At 42.9% G+C, this 22498-nt stretch overlaps 2 protein-coding genes across 2 annotated transcripts in view; both read left to right on the top strand.

The window, feature by feature from the left end:
• On the top strand, positions 1-11600 carry xpo1a (exportin 1 (CRM1 homolog, yeast) a). The gene is made up of 24 exons (XM_030779978.1): positions 1-126; positions 274-375; positions 740-812; positions 1349-1410; positions 1524-1568; positions 2011-2192; positions 2812-2860; positions 2995-3114; positions 3657-3785; positions 4089-4247; positions 4672-4869; positions 5174-5312; positions 5775-5956; positions 6216-6372; positions 6595-6758; positions 7185-7319; positions 7695-7878; positions 8214-8320; positions 8584-8778; positions 8958-9126; positions 9791-9925; positions 10178-10337; positions 10736-10832; positions 11228-11600. The coding sequence occupies exons 1-24, from the start codon at positions 1-3 to the stop codon at positions 11372-11374; spliced, it is 3216 nt and encodes a 1071-aa protein (XP_030635838.1). The 3' UTR covers positions 11375-11600.
• Positions 11601-13666: 2066 nt separating this feature from the next.
• The window catches only part of usp34 (ubiquitin specific peptidase 34), a 50576-nt gene continuing 41744 nt past the window's right edge, over positions 13667-22498 (top strand). The window contains exons 1-4 of the mRNA XM_030779589.1: positions 13667-13960; positions 19595-19682; positions 21945-22170; positions 22207-22428. Of these exons, the coding sequence (XP_030635449.1) occupies positions 13918-13960; positions 19595-19682; positions 21945-22170; positions 22207-22428 (579 nt within the window). The 5' untranslated portion in view covers positions 13667-13917. The remainder of the gene's footprint in view (positions 13961-19594; positions 19683-21944; positions 22171-22206; positions 22429-22498) is intronic.

Below are 22498 nucleotides of genomic sequence, written 5' to 3'. Positions count from 1 at the left end.
ATGCCAGCAAACATGACAATGTTAGCGGACCATCCAGCCCGGCAACTGCTGGACTTCAGCCAGAAGTTGGATATCAATCTACTTGACAACGTGGTGAACTCCATGTATTATGATGTGGGATCCCAGGTTAGAAAGTTTGCCTTAAGAAATCACAGCTATCAGCTACCTGAGGGGCATGCAGACAAAAGAAAACCATTTAAATGTCTCTGAGAATGTTTAGCTGGTTCTAGGAAGAACTGGTGATGATCGATGTCCACCTGTTGTGTATCTTAGCAACGGTTGGCGCAGGAAGTTCTCACTAATCTTAAGGATCACCCTGATGCCTGGACAAGAGTCGACACCATCCTGGAGTTCTCACAGAATATGAAGACCAAAGTATGTTGCAACAGTGATATCTAACCCTAATCTTATACGAAGGTTTAATTAGGTCTCTTTGATTTTACTAATATATCTTTGTACCCTGGGAGTGGAGAATACCATCATTTAGAGATTTACAAACACAGTACATGATGATGGTTAACTTTTATTTGCTGAGAACCTATCATACCAGAAATGTGTCAATTTTAATTTTCGGTTGTTTTATTGTTTTTTTTGTTGTTGTTGTTTTTTTTTTTTTTTTTTTTCATTTATTTGCTTTGTCTGCAGCTGGTGTTGGGCATTTAAACAAAAGTGCTTTGTACTTGTGTTCCCTCTTCAAATGGCTTCTCCCACTAATGTGACATTTGTGTGTCATTTACAGTACTATGCGCTTCAGATCCTTGAAACTGTAATCAAAACACGCTGGAAAATTCTACCGAGAAACCAGTGTGAAGGTAGGTCTGTCAGACCGTTATATGACACTGTATGTCCCACTAATTATTAACCTATACCTTATGTAACTCAACAGTACACAATTTGTCTGAGTAACTTAGTTAACCTATTCTTTGTCGAGAGGCTGTACAGTGAAGCAGAATAGCATATTTCCTGTGCACATTCTGCTGTACTAATATATGCACATTAGCTTTGTCTTGCTTTAAATAGCTATGTTCTTGGTGAAAACAAATTTCCCTCTGAGAAAGGCGCACTTGTACTGGTTTTGCTTTCAAGTGCGTTAGAGACAGAGGAACAGGACAGCGAACGCTGACATTCATTCCGCCTTTTTGCGATGCGCATTTTGGCCGAGTCGGTGTTCCTACATACGGTTTACGTGGAGAAAGCTCTATTCTGTTGTTCCCTCGAGCAAGATGCTTGGCATAACTTCCTCTCTTCTTTTGTCAAAGTCATCATTGTCACTAACTGAAACAGGTTCAGTCCTAACACCTTGTGCGGTTCAAATGGATAATAACTTGCCTAACTTTCCTCTTTTCAGGAATTAAGAAGTATGTTGTTGGGCTGATAATAAAGACTTCCTCTGATCCTTCAGTCATTGAGGTACATACCCCTGGGTTCATTTTCTGTTCATTTCTTGTCAGTTCAGTATTTAAAAAATGCCCCCCCCCCCTCACTGTTTACATGCATATTTACTAGTCCTCTTCCACTTTCAGAAGGAGGGAGTTTACATTGCAAAGCTGAACATGATTCTGGTGCAGGTAGGTCACGTACACGGTGCATGGTCGTGGTGGGGATTTTTTTTTTTCTTTCTTTCTTTCTTTTTTTCTTTTTCCCCCCTCAGCTCCACTTTGAGTGTTTCAGTGAAAAGTGTGTCTGTGAGAGGTGTGGACTAAATCAGCCATAATGATCCAGTTGTAATATATATTAATGCTGCTGTTCAAAAGTTCAATTTCTTCATCACATTTTAAAGAAAAGAGTTACGAAAATTTTGTTATTCTATACATGTGAACACTCTTTAGTCCATCTGTCTGACAGTTTAACTGAATCGAATAAAAAGTGGTATACTGATGGTGGAATTATAGAAAACCAAATAGTGTTTCGCGGTGTCGTCAGTAACAGTTAAACCAATTGCAGTGGCTAAAAAATATACTCAGAAAAGTGAAACTCAGTATCCATTTGAGTGTGATCTGGTCCCATCAGATCCTGAAACAGGAATGGCCCAAGCACTGGCCCACGTTCATCAGTGATATAGTGGGAGCCAGCCGCACCAGCGAGAGCCTGTGTCAGAACAACATGGTTATCCTGAAGCTCCTCAGTGAGGAGGTGTTTGACTTTTCCAGCGGCCAGATGACCCAGGTGAAAGCCAAACACCTGAAGGACAGGTATGCCATCACCTCTCTCTGGCTTTCAGAAAGTGACAGCAAGCCAAACAGGATCAGTGGGTGTGAACAAGGGCCAGTGTTAAGTGACTTGGTAACTTTCAGTGGAGGGTAAGTTAAACTGAGGAAACTGAACTGAACCAGCGGCTGAGATCGCAAATACGGGGGCCCCTTAATTATCGCACACGCCGGGAGGGCGAAAAAAGAGGCACTGAGGTGTAGAACCAGCACAGTTTGCAGTAGCAAAGCATTCGGACTGGATAGTCAACCATGCATTTGGTCAGGGAAAAGAACCAGCGTATGTTTCTCAGCTAACATGTGGACCAGTGGTGAATTTTCTACTTCTGCAATTTTTTCTCCCTATTTTATTCAGCTACGAAATGTCGAAATGTTGTTCTCTATAGCATGATTGGGCGATTTTGCCATTGATTTTTTAAGTTCTCCTTCTCAAAATGAGTTTTTATGAGTGTTGCATGATGACATACCATTAGAAATGTTGCATTTCTCTGTGATCTTCGTAACACGTATCTGCTATCGTTCAGCGCTGTCTTATATCCACAAAAAAATGTGACCATGTCCAGATATACCATCAAACCAAAATGTTTTCCTTTCTGTTTTTCAGCATGTGCAATGAATTTTCTCAGATCTTTCAGCTTTGCCAGTTTGTCATGGTATGTTAATAACAATCCCCTAACTGAGAATTTAAAGTGAACGAATATTTAAAAAAAAATTCCTTCGGTGGCTTTTCGTAAATGTCGCGAGCAGTTACCTCGTTTTTGTTTTTGTTTTTTTCGTTCTGCTACAGGAAAATTCCCAGAATGCCCCTTTGGTCCATGCCACTCTGGAAACGCTTCTGCGTTTTCTGAATTGGATTCCCCTGGGCTACATTTTCGAGACCAAACTCATTAGTACTCTGGTGTACAAGGTGAGAGACCGCTCCTTCGCCAAACCGTCACCTTTTCCTCTCTGACTGTTAAGTCTGTGTCATCTCACTGTTTTTTGGCCCTTTATACTTTGTACAGTTTGCGTGGTTAATTTTCTGTCTGTTTTACATAAAAGATAAAAGTGAGATCATTTGAATGGAAACAGTCCTCTTACAAAGGCGCATGTGCATTGGTTTTGCTTGCGTATGCGTTAGAAAAAGAGGTACAGTGAGGTGAATGCTGATTCATCTTGTGCCTGCTGTCCCACACAGTCAGGTCAACTTGGCATTCCTACACCTGATTTGATAGAGAGGTTTTAAGGTATTAATCAGCAAGCAGATCAGAAACTCTGTCGCTGTCTCAGGGGCTTTAAAAATGCCTCACAGACTTTCCAGCGTGTTGTCCTAAAACGTAAGAAGAGACGTGATCCAGCACGCCGCGTTACAATGACTGCTGTCTCATCTCGTTTGTGATTTCTGTTTAATTTTATTGAATTTTTTTTCCCGTTTGTTTCTTATCTCCCTCTCTCCGTGTCCTGTCTCAGTTCCTGAACGTTCCGATGTTTCGTAATGTCACTCTGAAGTGTCTGACAGAGATCGCTGGCGTGAGCGTCAGCCAGTACGAGGAGCAGTTTGTCAGTCTCTTCACTCTTACCATGATGCAGCTAAAACAGGTACATACAAATACAACACACCTTCTTCTGTCTGTTCCATTTCCTCTTTTCAGATTGAAGTCAGTACAGTGGGTAAAATCCTTGACAGTGCAGCGCTCTCTAGTGGCCGTAAGAAATTTTACAACAAAGTGCCCGGGGTGCATTTTTGGTTTTTTGTGTAAAGCTGATCCATACTTAGTAACTGCCTCACCCCATTTAAAAATCAACACTGCAGACATCTCTGTATCTTCAGCCACGGAAGCTACGCCACCCTATGTTGTTTTACACCTGTCTAATGTCGTTGTGATCGTCTGTGATCGACAGATGCTCCCGTTGAACACAAACATCCGGCTGGCGTACGCTAACGGAAAGGACGACGAGCAGAATTTCATCCAGAATCTCAGCCTGTTCCTCTGCACCTTCCTCAAGGAACACGGGCAGCTCATCGAGAAGAGGCTCAACCTCAGAGAAACCCTGATGGAGGTCAGAATCGCAGGGCAGGGCAGGAGGGGGGGTTAAAAAGGAAATAATCGAACTTGGGGAGTGAACAGTTAAGGCAGCCACTGTGTAAGGATCCAAATCTTGCATATTTTTTTTTTTTTTAAATGAAAGTGAACATTCTTTTGGCTTTTGTTGAGGGTCTTTTGCTGTCTCTATGACATCGCTGTCCTTTCTTCGATTTTATGTTCCTTGTGGAATAGAGGAAATAGAATGAGGTGGGTTAGAACAGAACATTTTTGGAACACGAATGACTGGATTGATATTTTAATGAACACGGTGTAGAACAAAGGAATGCAGAGTTCTGAGGAATTAGACAGTGCAGTGCAGTGCAGTGGCGTAGAACAGAATGTACGAATCTATTCTGCCTTAGCTCGTGCATAATTGAAATCACTGTGCGTGGTTGTAGGCTCTGCACTACATGCTGTTGGTGTCTGAGGTGGAGGAGACGGAGATTTTCAAGATTTGCCTGGAGTATTGGAACCACCTGGCCGCTGAGCTCTACAGAGAGAGTCCCTTCTCCACCTCCACTTCGCCGCTTCTCTCCGGCAGCCAGCACTTTGACGTGCCTCCCAGAAGACACCTCTATCTGCCTGTTCTCTCCAAGGTGAGCTTTACCCGCGGAGACAAACAAAAATGGACGTTTCTGTTACCTGCATACACATTTATGAATGCTTGCACTTTTCAGAATCATTTAGAACTTGCTCAGCACACCTCAGTCTCCAGAGTTAACCACTGTCCTGATCAATGCAGACACACTTTTCTGCCCATGCTCTTCCTTGGTTTTTACCTCCCTCGCACACGCATGCATCCTTTCACGGTTAACTAGAATCAACACATATGTGTGTCTCTGGCGTACGGCCGTCTGTGTGACGACTCAGTGGTATATTCGACTGTCTGACCTCCGTCAGGTGCGTCTACTGATGGTGAGCCGCATGGCTAAACCAGAGGAGGTGCTGGTGGTGGAGAACGACCAGGGGGAGGTGGTCAGGGAGTTCATGAAGGACACCGACTCCATCAACCTCTATAAGAACATGAGGGAGACGCTCGGTGAGTTCAGCGGCGTCATGGCTTTAGACTCTCAACTTAAAAACCCCCTAAGCGAGGTCAGGTCAGAGTGTGGAAACTGAGCCTTTTAAAAACTGATGAGATGTGCATTTATTAGTGGTATCATATGAAATATTCTAGGTGTGCTGTTACTCCTCAGCTATTTACCTCTCAGTTCTTCAAAACGGCAGAGGATGAATGTACCAGTTAGTACAGTGCGAGGAGCAGTGATGGCTTTAATACTGGGAAGAGTCTATGAGTCACACTGCAGTATGACTGATTTGAAATCTCACCGCGTCATTGTTGTGTGATCTTGTTGAACTTGGAGGCGTCGAGTTTGAAGTCTTTTGCAGTTTAGTCACAAGCTCATTAGTTTCTAACTGCTTACATCTCATTGTGCAGCATAAATAACTATTTACACCCTGTCTCTCTGTCTCTCTCTCTGTCTCTCTCTCTGTCATGCAGTGTACCTGACCCATCTGGACTATGCAGATACAGAGCGTATAATGACAGAAAAACTGCACAATCAGGTGAATGGGACAGAGTGGTCCTGGAGAAACCTCAACACACTGTGCTGGGCCATCGGCTCCATCAGCGGAGCCATGCACGAGGAGGACGAGAAGAGGTTCCTGGTCACGGTCATTAAGGTCAGGGTTCGCTTATCTCTAGTCATCCAACACAACTGACACTCACCTTGTTGGTGTGTCATTATGAAGAACGCGACATTTTATGTCATTTGACAAATGAGTTTCTTAAATACATCTTTAGGGAGTCAAAAACACTCGCGTTAGAGACAAACTTGTCATATGTTTTTCTGTTTTGCCATTTAATGTCACGGTTGGTGGAAGCTCACTGTTAGTGTGTGTTCTTGGCGTTGATTGATGGGTTTGTGTGTTGGCGTGCCAGGACTTGCTGGGTCTGTGTGAGCAGAAGAGAGGAAAGGACAACAAGGCCATCATCGCCTCTAACATCATGTACATTGTTGGCCAGTACCCACGATTCCTCAGGGCCCACTGGAAGTTTCTCAAGACTGTTGTCAACAAACTCTTTGAGTTTATGCATGGTGAGTCAGAAGAACACAGCACTAATCTTCACAGACCTTTCATAGATGGTTATCTCTGTGTGTGTGTGTGTGTGTGTATATGCACGCTTTCATGCAATTATTGAATCATTTGTGAGCATGTGCAGTAACACAACTGTGTTGTTATCCTGTAGCTCGTTTTGCATATGTGTGTTAGTGTATCTCATGACCTCTTGTCTTTCTCTCTCTCTCTCTCTCTGACAGAGACTCACGATGGGGTTCAGGACATGGCGTGTGACACCTTCATTAAGATTGCTCAGAAATGCAGAAGGCATTTTGTGCAGGTGCAGGTTGGAGAGGTTATGCCTTTCATCGACGAGATCCTCAACAACATCAACACCATCATCTGTGACCTGCAGCCGCAGCAGGTCAGACCCCCCGCTCTTCATACACACACACCTCAGCTCATTTCTTTAAAGTATTCATTCAGCCAGGACGACGAGGAGCGTCTGAATATCGGCACCTCGTATTGAATGTAGGATATGTGGGTTTTTTTTTTTTTTTTTTTGGGTGTTCCTCTAAATGGTACATCTCCCTTGTGAAAACGAGTCAGAGAGTGTTCACTTTTAGAAAATGTGATAGTGATAAAGTATTGAACCCGACTGTTTGGGTTTATTTTTGAAGATCTGGTAGTGGTCCAGTGATACTTTGCACAATGTAAGAGACTGTTTAGACATGTTATTACTTGCGCTAACACACCCAGTGCGCTTGGCGCTACATCTATAACTCCCTCTCTGTGCCTCACTCCTCCATTCGCTTCACCGATTCCTCAATTTTTTTCCTGTTTTCTGCAGGTGCACACATTCTACGAGGCGGTGGGTTATATGATTGGAGCTCAGACAGACCAGGCAGTGCAGGAACACCTTATAGAGAAATACATGCTGTTGCCCAATCAGGTGTGGGACAGCATCATCCAACAGGCTACCAAGGTGAGTCTGGGAAATGGAGTCTTTAATGCATTTGACGGTGATTGCTTGTAGCTGAATGAATGGAAGGTTTTGAACTACGTTTTTTGATGGAATGGCATGTGATGGTTTGCTGAATGCTTGTTTAGAGCGACTCTTCATAGATTAAAACCACATTTTCCATGAGTGACTGAGTGAACCAGCAGTTGTTTCTCAAAACAGTGGTAGTCAAAGCCGAGAGGGTGTAAAAATACATTTCATCAGGAATTTAAAAAAAAAAAAAATTGTTAATGTTGATACTCATTTAAATAAAGTGATGAGGAGTAGGAAGACTCCATTCAGTATCATCCATAAATAGCATTTGTAAATACGTCGGTTTTCGTTTGTCGTCCCATCCAGAACGTGGACATCTTGAAGGACCCAGAGACAGTGAGGCAGCTGGGCAGTATTCTGAAGACCAACGTCAGGGCCTGTAAGGCAGTGGGCCATCCCTTCGTGGTCCAGCTGGGCCGCATTTACCTGGACATGCTCAACGTCTACAAGTGCCTGAGTGAGAACATCTCCTCCGCCATTCAGACCAACGGTAAGACACCTCAGAGACACCCTTACAGACTGGAACTAATGCACATACTCTCGTGTGTGTGTGTGTGTGTGAGACACTGGTCAGGTATCCCTGCGGCGGTCACACACAGTATTGTACAGCCTGCAGTTCCGTATTGACTGATAATTCAATTCCTCCACATGACGATAGTGCGGGAATGATCAATGTAGTACTGAATGAACGATGAGAGAAGTTATAGACGGACACTGGAATAGTCATTTTTATGGAGCGACGGGTCTCCACTGTAAATTCTATAGTGCGTTTCATTTGCTGCACTTTGGTTTTTTTTTTCTTTTTTCTTTTCCGTGCACAAACAGGAGAGATGGTGACGAAGCAGCCGTTGATCAGGAGCATGCGCACAGTGAAGAGAGAGACGCTGAAACTCATCTCAGGCTGGGTTAGCCGCTCAAACGACCCACAAATGGTGAGTTTACGTTGATCTCCGATCAGCTTTAGACATACGCTATGAGGGAACTGTTTTGTCAACAGAGTTTACTCACATTCTGAATGCTGGCCCGCACACTTCCTCCTTGAGCTTCACCTCCTCTGGTATGATTTCAGGATTAAAAAAATCTATATGAAGATTAAGCTATTGTTAGAAAAGTGAATAACAGGGACCAGTGGTTTTAGTATGATGTTATTGGTGTGTCTGGTTGAAGCGGCTAATCTGCGTTGTGTTTCGATTAGGTTGCAGAGAACTTTGTCCCACCCTTGTTGGAGGCAGTTCTGATTGACTATCAGCGAAACGTACCGGCTGCTAGGGAACCGGAGGTTCTCAGCACCATGGCAACCATTGTCAACAAGCTCGGAGGACATATCACAGGAGAAATCCCCAAGATTTTCGACGCCGTCTTCGAATGCACGTTGAACATGATCAACAAAGTGAGTCCCTCGTTGAGTCCCTGTCCGACTGAAGTCTTAGTTTGTTTACTATCAGTCATCTTTGCGTAGGTAGAGTGAATGAGTATCTGTTTTTGCTACAAGCAAGAGTAACGGTCTATATAAATTCTGCACACGCTGGCACCCCCCCTCTAACATATCTATATCTGTGTTTCTAACAGGACTTTGAGGAGTTCCCGGAGCACAGGACTAACTTCTTCTACCTGCTGCAGGCAGTCAACTCTCAATGTTTCCCAGCTTTCCTGTCCATCCCCCCGGCCCAGTTTAAACTGGTGCTGGACTCCATCATCTGGGCCTTCAAACACACCATGAGGAACGTGGCTGACACAGGTTTGTTCACATTGAAGCCACTGATCAAGCACTCAATACGATCCAGAGCTGCTCATCTGTAAAGTAGTGCTCCGCATTTGCTTTAGTAACTTATTGTTTTTTGTTTGTTGTTGTTTGTTTGGTTTTTGTTTTTTTTGCCATATTGTCAGTTTTTCGGAATACGAAATCCTAAAGGCAAACATGACAAAGGATGACACAACAGATGTGCAATGGGTTTAACTACAAGTTTAGACAATAGAACTGTCTCCGTATAAAATTACTGACCCAATTACTTATGGAATGTTACTGTGATACTCATCCTGTCCTTTCTTCATGTCTGCGGCTGTGTGTGTGTGTGTGTGTGTGTGTCTGTGTCTGTGTCTGTGTCTGTGTGTGTGTGTCTGTGTGTGTGTGTCTGTGTGTGTGTGTCTGTGTGTGTGTGTCTGTCTGTGTGTGTGTCTGTGTGTCTGTGTGTCTGTGTGTGTGTCTGTGTCTGTGTGTGTGTGTGTGTGTGTGTGTGTGTGTCTGTGTCTGTGTGTGTGTGTCTGTCTGTGTGTGTCTGTCTGTGTGTGTGTGTCTGTGTGTCTGTGTCTGTGTGTCTGTGTGTCTGTGTGTCTGTGTGTGTGTGTATCTGTGTGTATCTGTGTGTCTGTGTCTGTGTGTGTGTGTGTGTGTGTGTCCTCAGGTCTGCAGATTCTCTACACTCTGCTGCAGAACGTGGCACAGGAGGAGGCGGCGGCACAGAGTTTCTATCAGACGTACTTCTGCGACATCCTTCAGCATATCTTCTCCGTCGTCACGGATACGTCTCACACGGCCGGTCAGTGCACGTGCAACAAATGTGGCGTTCACACTCACTCACGTGCCTCACACGTGACAACACACATTTACATAACCCCAACTTTCCAAAAATCTATTTGAATTGAACTTGAGCTGCGGCTCACGCGTGCACTCTTTCTCACTACCAGCTTACCCTGGATTCTTTCAGTGTTGAACATCATTTCACTGGTCCTCCAGACGTGATTTTTTTTTTTTTTTTTTTAAAAAGTATCTGTTTTCCTTCTCTGCACAGGTTTGACGATGCATGCGTCCATCTTGGCGTACATGTTCAACCTTGTTGAGGAAGGCAAAATAAGCATAGCGCTAAACACAGGCACCGCCATGAACAACCAGGGCTACGTGCAGGAATATGTGGCCAATCTCCTCAAAACTGCTTTCCCTCATCTACAAGAGTAAGTCACACTGTCTGCCCACATACAGAGAACTTTCAGCAATAAACAGTGAGCAATCATACAACATTCAGAAACAGCCTTGAAATAGCTAGACTTTTTTTTTTCTTTTTTTAAAAGAAAATGAGTTTTGTTTGATAAGGACATCTCAACTTGCATACAATGCCTTCAGTATGTGAAATAAAGCAATAAAACATACCATTTAAAGAGGATTGCAAATACTTGAGAGAAGTAGGAAATAAATTTGATTTTGTAGTTGGTGTTTTAATTACGTGTTTAAGGAGATGTTTATATATATTTATGTGAATTTGGTTTTTTGTGCAAAAATGTGTTGATTGTGTCTAATATCGGTGTATATTTAGCTGATATGAATGTTTGTTTGTTTGTTTGTTTGTTTGCAGTGCCCAAGTGAAGGTATTTGTCACAGGACTGTTCAGCTTGAACCAGGACATTCCTGCGTTTAAAGAGCACCTTAGAGATTTCCTAGTGCAGATTAAGGTGAGTGAGACCCCCCCCCCGACTCACACATTAACTTCTGTTAAGTGTCCATGTGAGGATCGATGCTCACACCACTACGACGATACAGTTACCCAAACTAGCAGAAACGGGGCTATTTCTCACCCTCTAAGCACAGGCTGACAGGTCTTAAGACTCCTTGCATGTCTCTCCCACCTAAAGTACTTAATGTTGCAGTTTAAGAAAATTTGGGGCGATTTTGGGAGTTTGGTTAAAACTTGAATGCAGAACTCAGTAAAATATTTCCTTGTATGGGCATGGTGTCAGTAAAACATTAATGAGACCCTGCTCCTTAAATGAATTACAAAAATGAGAGAGAGAGATAGCGAGAGCGCTAAACTGATAAATGCTCTTGTCTGCCTGCCGTCTGCGTTCAGGAGTTTGCTGGCGAGGATTCGGCGGACCTGTTCCTGGAGGAGAGGGAGGCGGCTCTCCGCCAAGCTCAGGAGGAGAAACACAAGCTCCAGATGTCTGTACCTGGAATCCTCAACCCTCACGAACTCCCCGAGGAGATGTGTGACTGAGCAGCCAATATCACAACAACATGTACAGTTTTTCACAAAAGCGCAAAAGAAAAACTTCAAAAAACAAGGAGCAGTTGCATCTCCTTGATCAAAAGTGAGATTGAGAGTGTGTGTATGTGTGTGAGTGTGTGTGTGTGTGTGGTGTGTACATTTACCAGTATGAAGAAGAAAAGGACTCTGAATTTCGGTTATTCGTCGACCAAATCAATGCCAATGTGTAAAGGAGATACGCATCAGCTCGAAAAACCAACCCCCACCCCCCACCCCCCGCCCTACTCGCCCTTCTTACATACGAGTGCATTTTATACAAAGAAAATTGGTGTACTATCTTTCCCATGTTAATCAGCTCAAGGTTTTGTTTTGTTTTGGTTTTTTTTTTTTTTTGGATTATTTTTTTTTCCTCTCACATAGAGATGCATGAAGCAGAAAGAGGTTAAACTGTTATTTTTAAGTATTTTTTTTTTCTTTTTTCTTTTCTTTTCTTTTCTCCCTTGCCTCCCTATTCTGCTCTTCTGTATTTGTTAATATGTAATATACATTAAGTCAGGCCAATGGGTATGACGAGAGAGAGAGAGAAAGAGGTGGGCCCCATTCCAAAACACTATTGTAGTGTCCTCTCCAACCCTTTATCTCCTTCGTGATAAATATTGAACAGGATGGGCAGGTGAGAGCAAAGTGACAAGTTACTCTGTTGAGCCTGCTCATGCATGTCCGGTATTTATGAGCATCGCTGCCTTTTGACGAAGTCAAAAGGTGTCATGAGGAGAAGCTTCACAAGCGTATCGGAACAGGGTCGGAGAGGTGTGGTTGCCTCCAAAAAAATTAGAAAAAAAAAAGAAAAAGAAAAGAAAACGAAAGGGGTTTGTGAAATAGGAATGTTTTTTTTTTTTTGGGGAGCTGTGTGCCCAAGAGGGTGGTTTTTTTTTTTTTTTTTTTTTTAAACCACAGCAAAGTGAATGTGATGGTTTAAGGTTCATTGATGAAAGATGCTGCTCTTTGTTTTTTTTCTTTTTTTTTCTTCTTTTTCTTTTTCTTTTTGTTTTGTTTGTTTTCTATTTCATTTTTTTTTTGTTTGTTTTGTTTTGTTTTGTCAGCAGTGTTGGAATGATAACTAGCTTCTGTTTCACACCCCCTAAAGTTGCAGAAAGGAGTTATTACGGACAGGAATGTTGCAACAGAACGGTGTGTGCATTTTTGTCTTTGTTTGTAAAGCTGTCTTAGTACTATGGGAACATAAAGTTGGTTATTTTTACAAAGTTCTCTCGTGTTTGTGTTCTCTTTGTTCGAGTAAATTATCTTCAATTTTACACATCTGAGAGTTTTTTTTTTTGTGATGTATTTGCATATAAGAGCATATACTTCAGAACAAGCTAATGAAGGCTCTGGATCTGCATATATTACACTGCTGTGGATTTATCGGTCAGTGCATTTGCAGCATTAGCAAGTCATCCATCAAAAACATAAGCCAAGGCCAAGGACTCATGACTTTGAGATGTTCTGTACACATTATGAATAACAAGTGGGGTCAAGTGTCTTGTTTGATCATGCTCGAGCAAATATGGAAGTTGATGGTTCTGCATTTGAACTCACTGGTTTTACCTGGTTTATTCTAGTTCCTCTCCGCCTAGATAGGGAGGAGTAATGCTCTCTCGCTCTCTCTCTCTCACTCACACACACACACACACATGCAAACTACAACAGAGAAGTAGTTCATAACATTGGCACATTACTACACGGGCTTTGCTGTAATGCTGTCTTGTCCTACTAACTCTTTCTCCACATGCTGGATTGAATAATGTAAATTCACTTTCTAAACAACAGTCTAGAGTCTGATGTACATACAATTACCTTCATTTCAAGCAGGATAACCACAAGGCAGAATACTTTGATCTGTTTGCTTCCATCTCAGGAATAGTCATTTCGTACTTGTTACTACTCCATACTCGTCTAATGTTATTACATCCAGTGCTGTAATGCATACACGTTTTTCTGGAGCTGCTCAGTGTAATTAAAAATAAAGATATAAAGTGTTTTGTACTTTACTGAAAACATTACGTTTTTGAAACTCACAGTAACCGCGTTCGCATCTCCTCGGCATCTGCACAACGTCACGCACGTGTTTTGTCAAAAGAAATCAATAAAATTGCATTACATCAACCTGCATGATGAGGGAGTGACCGCGGGTTTGTCGAAAATTGCCGAATGAGGTGACGATACGGAAACTGCCGATGTTTTACTGAATGTGGCCCCCCCTTATTCAATATGGCTGTTGTATCTGGTCTCTTCAGCAACGCTCCGACTGGAGATTGAGTCGACTCTTGAATACTTTGTGCCTCTGAATACTGCTTCAGTTTTCGATATTTTTGGAAAACAGTGTTGTCTGCGTTTACAAATACCCCTCTTTTGTTTTCAAAACGAATTTTCATCAAGCACAGCGACGGGCCTTTATCCCCCAAAACAGCCAGCTGCCAACATTTCGAATCAATCAACAATTTCCAAATGGTTTAAGCAGACTTTTCGCTCTCTTTTTGTCTTCATGAACAATGTGTGAAAACTGCGCGGAGCTGGTGGAGGTTTTGAATGAAAGTAAGTACAAATATTTTTCAACAACATAGATGCTAGCTATTTTTTTAACCCAGTTCACCGCCTTGCTTTAGGTAAGTTGCTAGCATGGTTGATGGACCATGTAGCTAACTGGCTAACAATCTCATTTTTGTCATTTTTTGCCTGGGCTGATTTTGCAGTTTTTGTCTTTGCCACTAGTCAGCTAGAAGGGTACTGTACAACAAGGCCTCAAAGGCAAGAAGAGTTTGGGTAAATGTGGGTGTCATGTTGTCAACCACTTTTTAGACACTGTCAGGCCCCCCCAGGGTTTCCAAAATCTACAGCAGGTTGAACAAGCTAGCTAGCTCAGTTAGTTAGCATTAGCCGCTTGCATATTTAGTGGATAATTTGTCCTGCATATATTGCTGCATGACAGTTGAACAAATCCGCGATGTGAGGCAGTGTTAATTTTGACGAATTTTGGCACAACAAGTTGAATATGATTTTAGGGACAGTGAGATTAAAAATAGTTTGCAATGCACTTGCATTTCAGAGTGGGTAGAATAAAACTTGTCCGGGTCCAACTAGTTTAGCTATGGTGTTTTGTCACGGTCACTCGCTTTCCACAGTCTCTTAATTCGTTACAATATTTTGACACAATATTGAAGTAGAATAAATCGCGCATTTATCTGTTGACATCATACTTAATATATGCCACAATAGACATGTCTTTTTAGAGGTTCGGTCGGCTAAAGAAATTATTGGTTAGCAAGAGCTGACATTGCTGGAACTAACTGGACGTTTGCTAACCAAGTAGTCAATCCATGAGGTTGCAATGCTATGTGCTAAGATTGTAACCTGCTCACAAACTAGCTCGTTTAATCACGATCGAATTGCACAAATGAACTTTATAGTTCGATTGTTTTTGTGTTTCGACTAATGCCAGCACATTAAGTTAGTTTTCTGTGTCTATGTGTCTCATAGAAACACCATGCAAATTGAATTGGTTTTTGAGCAACCTCAGACAGGTTAAGTTTGCTCAAAGAAGTTGGCTATTTAGCGGACTAGCATGGCTAGCTCGTTTGCTGGCGTCGAAGTTGGCTCCTTAGAGGCAGTATGAGCCGTTTTTGTTCATGAATATAACTCTTTGCTGTCGATAGCGCGCACGAGAACTTGTAAAGATCGAGTTGCATTCGAAACATTACGCTCAGGTTTTATGAGAAGACTTTTGTTTGCATGGAAACAAGCTCGTGCTGGATGGGGCTCAGCTAGGTTAGCTAGCCTAATGCTGTTATCCCAGATAACGTGACTTAGCTGTTGCAGTTGGGAGCTCGTTAGTAACAAAAAGATGGGTTGTAAAGTTACAAGTATTTTAACAACAATAACTACAGTGTTTCTCGAATTAAATCTCATTGATCGAATGCTGTAACGTCCATTTGAAAGATGATGATGGATTCGCAGGCTTTAATCGTGCCCAGGAATCTGACACAAGAACGTTTGTAAGCAACATGTCAAATGGCGTTTAACGTTAGCCATATAGGCTACAATTTTGCTCTTTCATTGTCCAGGAATCGCAGTATTATGTAGTCAAAAGACATCCCTGATGTGATTTTGTTACGGTTCTAATAACACGTTACGACTGTGCCTGAAGTGAGGTCTATATTTGCTTACGTGTCAACTCGTAGAAGTGTTTATAATGAATGCCGTCCGGGGTTCGAAAATAAACATCGTCATAAATATTCAGTGTTAAGTTAATGATGTGAAAGTGGTTGCCAAGACACGAACGGCAGTTATGTCGTTTATATTCATGTGCGTCTAAAAGACTGTCCCATTCTTAGCACAGACAGGTTTTTTTTTTTTTTTTTTTTTTTTAGAGAGAAAATGAATGTTTTCAGTTATTGCCTAACAGCCAACCCAATACAACTGTCTTTCGTGTTATGATTCTTTGGGACAATGTAATAGCCGTAACGTCAGTCAGAGCAGTCACACACCACCTCATTGTGTGTGTGTGTGTGTGTGTGTGTTGAATGTTTGGGACTTTTGGCATGCGTTCTGTTGAAAACCCCCCTTGTGTTGAGTGGCAGCCCCATATGTGCGCTGGCAGCTTACCCTTTGACCCCTAAATCTGTTGTTTATATGTATTCCGCGTACCCCTTCACTTTGCTGTGTAGAGACAGAGGAGAATGACAATCTCCCCTGTATTACAGAGCTGTGGTAGTTTATGTGCATGTGATGGGGGGAGATGGAAAGTGAAAAGAAGGGGGGGAATATCAGACCACGATAATGAACGTCCGGACTTCATCAACATTAATGTCCATCTCTCCTTTCAGGGCATCTCTTCGCGACTGTTTATCTGTTCTCTTTACACTCAACACGTCCTTTCCAGGCTATTCCCTGTCAAAATCTGCCATATCACTCCATTTGGCTTTGGGCTTTGTTTGTTAGGAAGAGCTGAGTTGGTTGTTTTTTTTGGATGGGGGGGGGTGTTTTTTTTCCTTCCTCCTTTTCTGAAGTTTATTGAACTCATTTTTCATTGTGTTTGATATACAGGCTTTGGGGGTTTTGGACGCGAGAACAATGGTTTTGAGATCCAGATCCTCTTATTTGGGTTTTATCAAGGGTTTTTTTTTTTTTTTTTTTTTTTTTTTTCACAGTTGGGTTACAATGGACTGGATTGTTGTACAGTGGGACTATGTGTATGAGAATGGAGGAGACAGAGAACGGGAGGAAAGCATGAGAGAGAGAAAAAGGGAGAAGAAAATTAAAAAAGGAGAGAATACTTATTTAGGTCAGGGCTAGCAGCTGCATGAGTGAACTTTAGAACCTTGAGGTAACTCCCCAGTTGCTATGGTAACAATCAAAAGACTTGTGGTAGAGTTCTGTAAATGAATGGACTTTTTTTTTTTTTCCTGATGGTTTCCAAAGGCTCTGATTTAACATAGCACAAGGTGCAGCGGAGAGTGACTATCCAACCCCCCACCACACACACACACACACACACACACACCCCACCCACCCCACACACATTCAGAGCCCTGTGGTTTCACAAACAGAATAGAAACAAAGTTTATACAGACTTCTGTGCACTGACGTGGATTAATAATAAACACCTTTTATTCATCTTTCTGTCTCTTGAATTTTAGCTGAATTGTCTCTATATGTCTCTCGCAAGTCTAGTAACCTGACCTGAGAGGCACTCAATAAAGTTTGTTTGTATTGATAACAAGGATGACTTTGTTGCCCTCAGTGCGGATGCTTGCCGAAGAGCTCTACTCTCAGTGCTGTTGATAGCAAAATAAAAGTCTCAGGGCATCTCAGCCAAGCTGTGTCATTCCCCAGCAGTGATGGGGTGATTATTTTTTTTTTTCTTTCATTTTAGCGCTGGCCATGTGTGTCAAACTTGCTAAAGTTATTCAGTCAAAACCCCAGCGAACTCAGCGACTGAGCCTATCTGTTGTCTGGGTGCCACATATTGTCTGCGACAGGACTGACTCACCATTGTCGTCTTATAGGTGGAAAACAGTAAGACTGAAATGACAGGAGTTTTCAGTGGTGCTCTCTTAGACTGCAGTGGAAGATAAAGTGGAAAGCTTTGCTGTAAGGTGTGTCTGTGGCGGATGTTATAGAGCGTCTGTGTTTATGTGGGTACTGTCCCAGAAAATGGTTTGACAGACACCAGTCAGAAGTGCCTAAGGCTTTGCCCGAGAACGAACGCAGTCAGGCAGACACGGTTAATTTATTGGGATTCTCGAGTTTGAAATGCAGTATTGCAGAGGAATACAGTATAAGCCCACTGGATTTCTAAATAAATGTTTTTCTCTACAGAACGTCTCTGCAGTGCAAACCCCCCCCCCCCCCCCCCCCCCCCCAAAAAAACGACGAGTCGTAACTCCTGAGAGCTGGAGGGACTTTTTAACAGTGCCTTTGTTGAACGACGGTGGTAGCAATCGTAGAGCTAAAAGCCCAACAGAGCTCGGATTCTAAGAGTTTCACACAGAATGACAGTGAAATCGTAAACTGCGGACTGCGCAGTGAGGTCATTGTCGCACGATTCAGCTGAACCAAAATCACGCACAAACAACAACAACAACAAAAAATCATCTGATAGGGAAATGTCGCGCTGCTGGCTAGCCTTTATCGTCACGCCGAACTCCAACACTGTTTGAACCCAGGAGTTGACAACCCAGCTGCCGTGCACAGAGATCTGACACGCTCGCCGCCCAACTCGGAGGCAATGTGGTCAAAGACGTGCTAGTTCTCGGCAGATGCGTTGGCGCTTAAGGTTTCCGACACCTAGCGGAGTCCTTGGTGTCAGGCTGCGACGTCCCAGAAGACAGGCTGGGGGGGGGGGGGGGGACGCGTCTGAGAGACATTGAAAGAACTGAGAAGTAAAGCTAAATCCGCACAAAGCGTATCACTGACAACTGTTTGTTGTCAACAACTGTTTGTCTCTGACTTGCTGTTTGTTTTCATTGACAGCTGCTGCTGTCATTGACAACTGTTTGTTGTTCCGCTTTAACCAAAGAGAGTTTCAGAACATGCCAACAAGCTACGCAGAGAGCCACACGACTGGGCCCCTGGGCAGAATCGACGGCTTCTGTGGTGGAGTTAGAGTTTAGAGGCCCTGTGTCAGCCTAAGTGCACAGACATGTCGATAATATCCTGGCCTCTCGCTCTCGCACCCTCCGCCGAGCGCGATTCTGTTAGTTCCGTGGCTTCTACGTTGTCTCTGGCGGTGAATGACTGCTTCGGTGAACGTGTGAACAAGTCCAACAGGTCACTGGGAAAGCCGTCAAGCAAACACAGAACTTTCTAGAAGGGGCTGTACCAGCCACGGCTTCGTGGAGAAACCAAGTTCCACTTTAGTCGACCACAACGCCATCTGATAGTATCGCGAAAAGTACAGCGCAGCTCAGTTTTTCGTTCTCGTGGCAGGATGAACTGAGGTCGAGCAGCACCTGCCATCGCCCCCAGTCGCTCTGTGAACGCGCTGTCTGTTGTGACATCGTCTGAGTTTTTCAGAACACTTCAATTTCAACATCTGGTAATAGAGGACATTGATCCGCAGTTGTCTGTAGTTAAGTATCCGACAATTACATTGTCCTCTGAGGAGGAGGGCGGGGCCTGTTTTTTTTTTTTTTTTTTTTCTTTAAGCATGTGATCCATTATCCTCAGTCTACTCCTTACTCTTCTCTGGATTCCGCAGAGAAAAGAATGGATCGCCAAATTCAAGTGCTAAGTCTGCAGTTTCCTGGCAGATTGCTTGCACATGGGTTCGGGAAGTCGACCGAACAAAAGTGCTCGATCGGCCACCCAAAAAACTTAAGTTATCAGTGTCCATTAAAGCACACAAATACTATTCACTGAATTATGATTATTATTGTTATTTTTTGTTTTGTTGACCGACTTTAATGCATACAGCACTGGTGTCTCTGACTGAACAGTCTGCGTGTGTGTGTCTGTCTGTCTGTCTTTGTGTGCGTTCACGCGTGTATGATTGAATAGTGTGTGTGTGTGTGTGTGTGTACAAACAAAATTGGCAAAGCAAGTTTGCGTATTGGAGTTTTTTCTCTCCAGAAGCACAGATGCTAACTGTGTGTGTCTGTGTGTGTTTTAATACGTGTAGTACCACCAAGCTAACAGTCCTGTCTTTTTTCTTTTTTTTTTCCCCCTCAGTCTCTGATGCAGACAGTGCAGATGGGCTTCAGTTGAAGAAGGAACATGCCTTAAGAGTCTTCAGCTACATCAGCTCATGGACACAACGGTCTGTATCCCTCTTCTTTCTCTCCCTCTCTCTCTCTCTGTCACTCTCTCACTCTTTCTCTCTCTCTCTGTCTCTCTCTCACTCTTTCTCTCTCTCTCCCCGTTTGTGTCTCACACTCCCCAATTAGTTCAAAATGCATTCCGCAACCTTGCCCCCGCCGTCTCTCTGAACATCACTTCTATAAAATTCTCAAGGTGTTTGGTCTTTCAATGTCGTTTTCATGTCGTTTCCTTCTTTTTATCCGCGAGAGAGTTTGCTCCACGAACACGATATTGTGCTACTTTTTTCAGTTTTTTTTTCAGTTTTTTTTTTTTTTTTTTTTTTGCAGAAGTGCTTATATAGTCTCGGTGGATGCTGGAGGTTTTGTGGTTTGCATGCTCAGTTGGTTGTGGAGGTAACTTTAGATGGAGCTGTGTTGTGTGCCACCCAGTCAGTGTAGGACTAGCGTACCATGGCAGGGTAACATTCTGTAGTGCCGAAAGAGGGAAATGCTACCACTGACCAAATGTCTCCCTTTGTTTAAGACGAAATGAAGTGGAAGAGTGAGAGAGGATATCCAGTGTGATAGTGTGTGTGTGTGTGTGGGTTTTTTTTTTTTTTTTTTGCTTGTTTGTTTGTTTTTCTATGGTTAATTGGCATTCAGACATTATCTTTAATCAAGATAACATCTTTGCTAATGCAGCTTAGAGACGGCTCAACTTTGTCGCTGGGTTCACGCAGCTCTTTTTATAGAACAGGGGGAAAAGCTCGCATTTTATTGGTCATTTTAATGAAAGAGAAGAATGCCCAAAAGCCATTGGTGGTTTCAAATGGTTTGTTATTGTTGACCCTTCCGGAATGACCTTTGCCTTCCTCTCGGTTAGCCAACTGGCGCTATTGCACATGCTCGTATGAAAAAATGCTGAGTCATCAGCAGGGCCGTCACACAGAGAGTCTGGTGTTTCATTTCTCAAAGCTTTTTTCTGGGCCGTTGGATTAGACAAGGTCATCGTTTTCATATTTAAAGGGGGGGGGGGGCATAAATATATTCTTTGACTTGAAATTTCGTATGGTATTAGGAAACTTCAGCTTGTTTTGTTCAGAGATATTCTCCTGTATAGCGGCCCCCTGTAAACATGCTCACAGTGAAATAAGATTCATTCCCATTTTTGTGCTTGTTTTATTGCACTTACACAAAGCAACTTTTTAAATGAATGTTTCAGTGGTTTAGCTCAAGCTCTGAATGAGTTTACAGGCTATATCCAGTGATAATGTGTTAGTGAATGTTCACTAAGAGGTTTCTCTCATTGTCTATGTTGTGGTGTTCCCCTTTTTTGTATATGCATGTACTTCATTCCACTTATTTATTTATTTATTTTTGTCAAAGTGTTTGAAAACTAGAGATAGCTGCTCTAGTTTAAACGGAATTTGAACTTTCCTCAGGAAAATATGATGGAGAAGGTGCGACCAGAGACGAAAAGCTGTTTTTCAAAAACTGATTTATACTTGAAAACTGGCTTAATGTTGCCATTGGAATTTGGCCACTGACAATTGTTACTGCCCTCTGTTGTGATTAGAAAAACAACAAAGGCATATTGGAGGAATTACTCTCAGCTTATATGTTAAGCAACACATATTTTGAGACCTAAAATCGTAAGGTTTATTTAAGTCCACATTCATCCTGCGCCGTTCTACTGGGGGACTTTGTCATTTGTGGGGGTTTTTTGTTAGTTTGTTTTGTTTTTTTTATTTGTTTTTTTTTTCTATGTGCATACAGGTTGCATTTTTGTGTTAGATAGCGGTGCTAGACAGACGAAATCTGTTGCACCCTTTGAATTCTCTCTAAAAAAAAAAAAAGGTTGTCTTTCTTAAACTCTGCCACAACAGGGTTTAGAGGGAAGTGTGATTGTAGAACCTTGGTAACAACCACTTCATACAAGTTTAGCTGAAACATCCACATGGTCAGGTAGCATCCACCAGCATAAGAAGCGCTGATTTCAAACCTCGCATACACTGCATGCCACAAGAATACTGCAAGCGTTTTTCAGAGGGCTTAGGCTCTAGACAGTAGCTACAGGGGTCCAGGAAACAATATTTATATTTTTGGAGTATATCCCATAGTCTATATATAGCAAGAATTTGCCTTCACTGTGCTCCACACGTATATTGGCGCATTGGACAGAAATTGGCAGATTGTAACAAGCGCAGAGAGAGTGTTTGTGACAGCATATGTAGTCTCTGTGTTTATATGCTGAAGTCGTTCTTGTTTTCTTCTCTTCACAGGCAATGTCTGTGTTGCTTCAAAGAGTACAAGCACCTTGAGGTCTTCAACCAGCTTGTCTATGCCCTCATAAACCTGGTCATTGCGCAGGTAACCAGCCTTAAGGACCGACTCTGCAGTGGCCATGGCAACAGTGGGACTGAGGGGGCGGAGACAGAGTGGGGTGGAGCCAACCCTCACTCGTCTTCACCCAATGAAGACGAGCCTCTGAACGTGGAGAGGGACTCGGCAGAAGAAGACGGGGGAGATGGGAGTAGTTCAAAGGATCAGAACCAGAACCGGAAACAGAAACAGGACGCTAAGCAGGATGTGCAGTCCAGGGTCGGGGACGGCTCGTCCGGAGAAGGCGGATCCGAGAGCCAAGATCCGTTCGCGTCCTGGAGCACGGAAGATCGGGAGAAGCTGCTGCTCTGTGCTGCCAAGATTTTCCAGATCCAGTTTCCACTGTATACCGCCTATAAACACAACACTCACCCCACTATAGAGGTACACAACCCAACCAGCCGCCTTCAGTCCTGAATACACTGTCTAGATAGTGCAGTAACAGACATACATG

Source organism: Chanos chanos, chromosome 7 (genome assembly GCF_902362185.1).
Source record: "Chanos chanos chromosome 7, fChaCha1.1, whole genome shotgun sequence".
Lineage (NCBI taxonomy): Eukaryota > Metazoa > Chordata > Actinopteri > Gonorynchiformes > Chanidae > Chanos > Chanos chanos.
The sequence above is the reverse complement of the archived record's forward strand: the minus strand, read 5'-3'. Positions and strand labels throughout refer to the sequence as shown.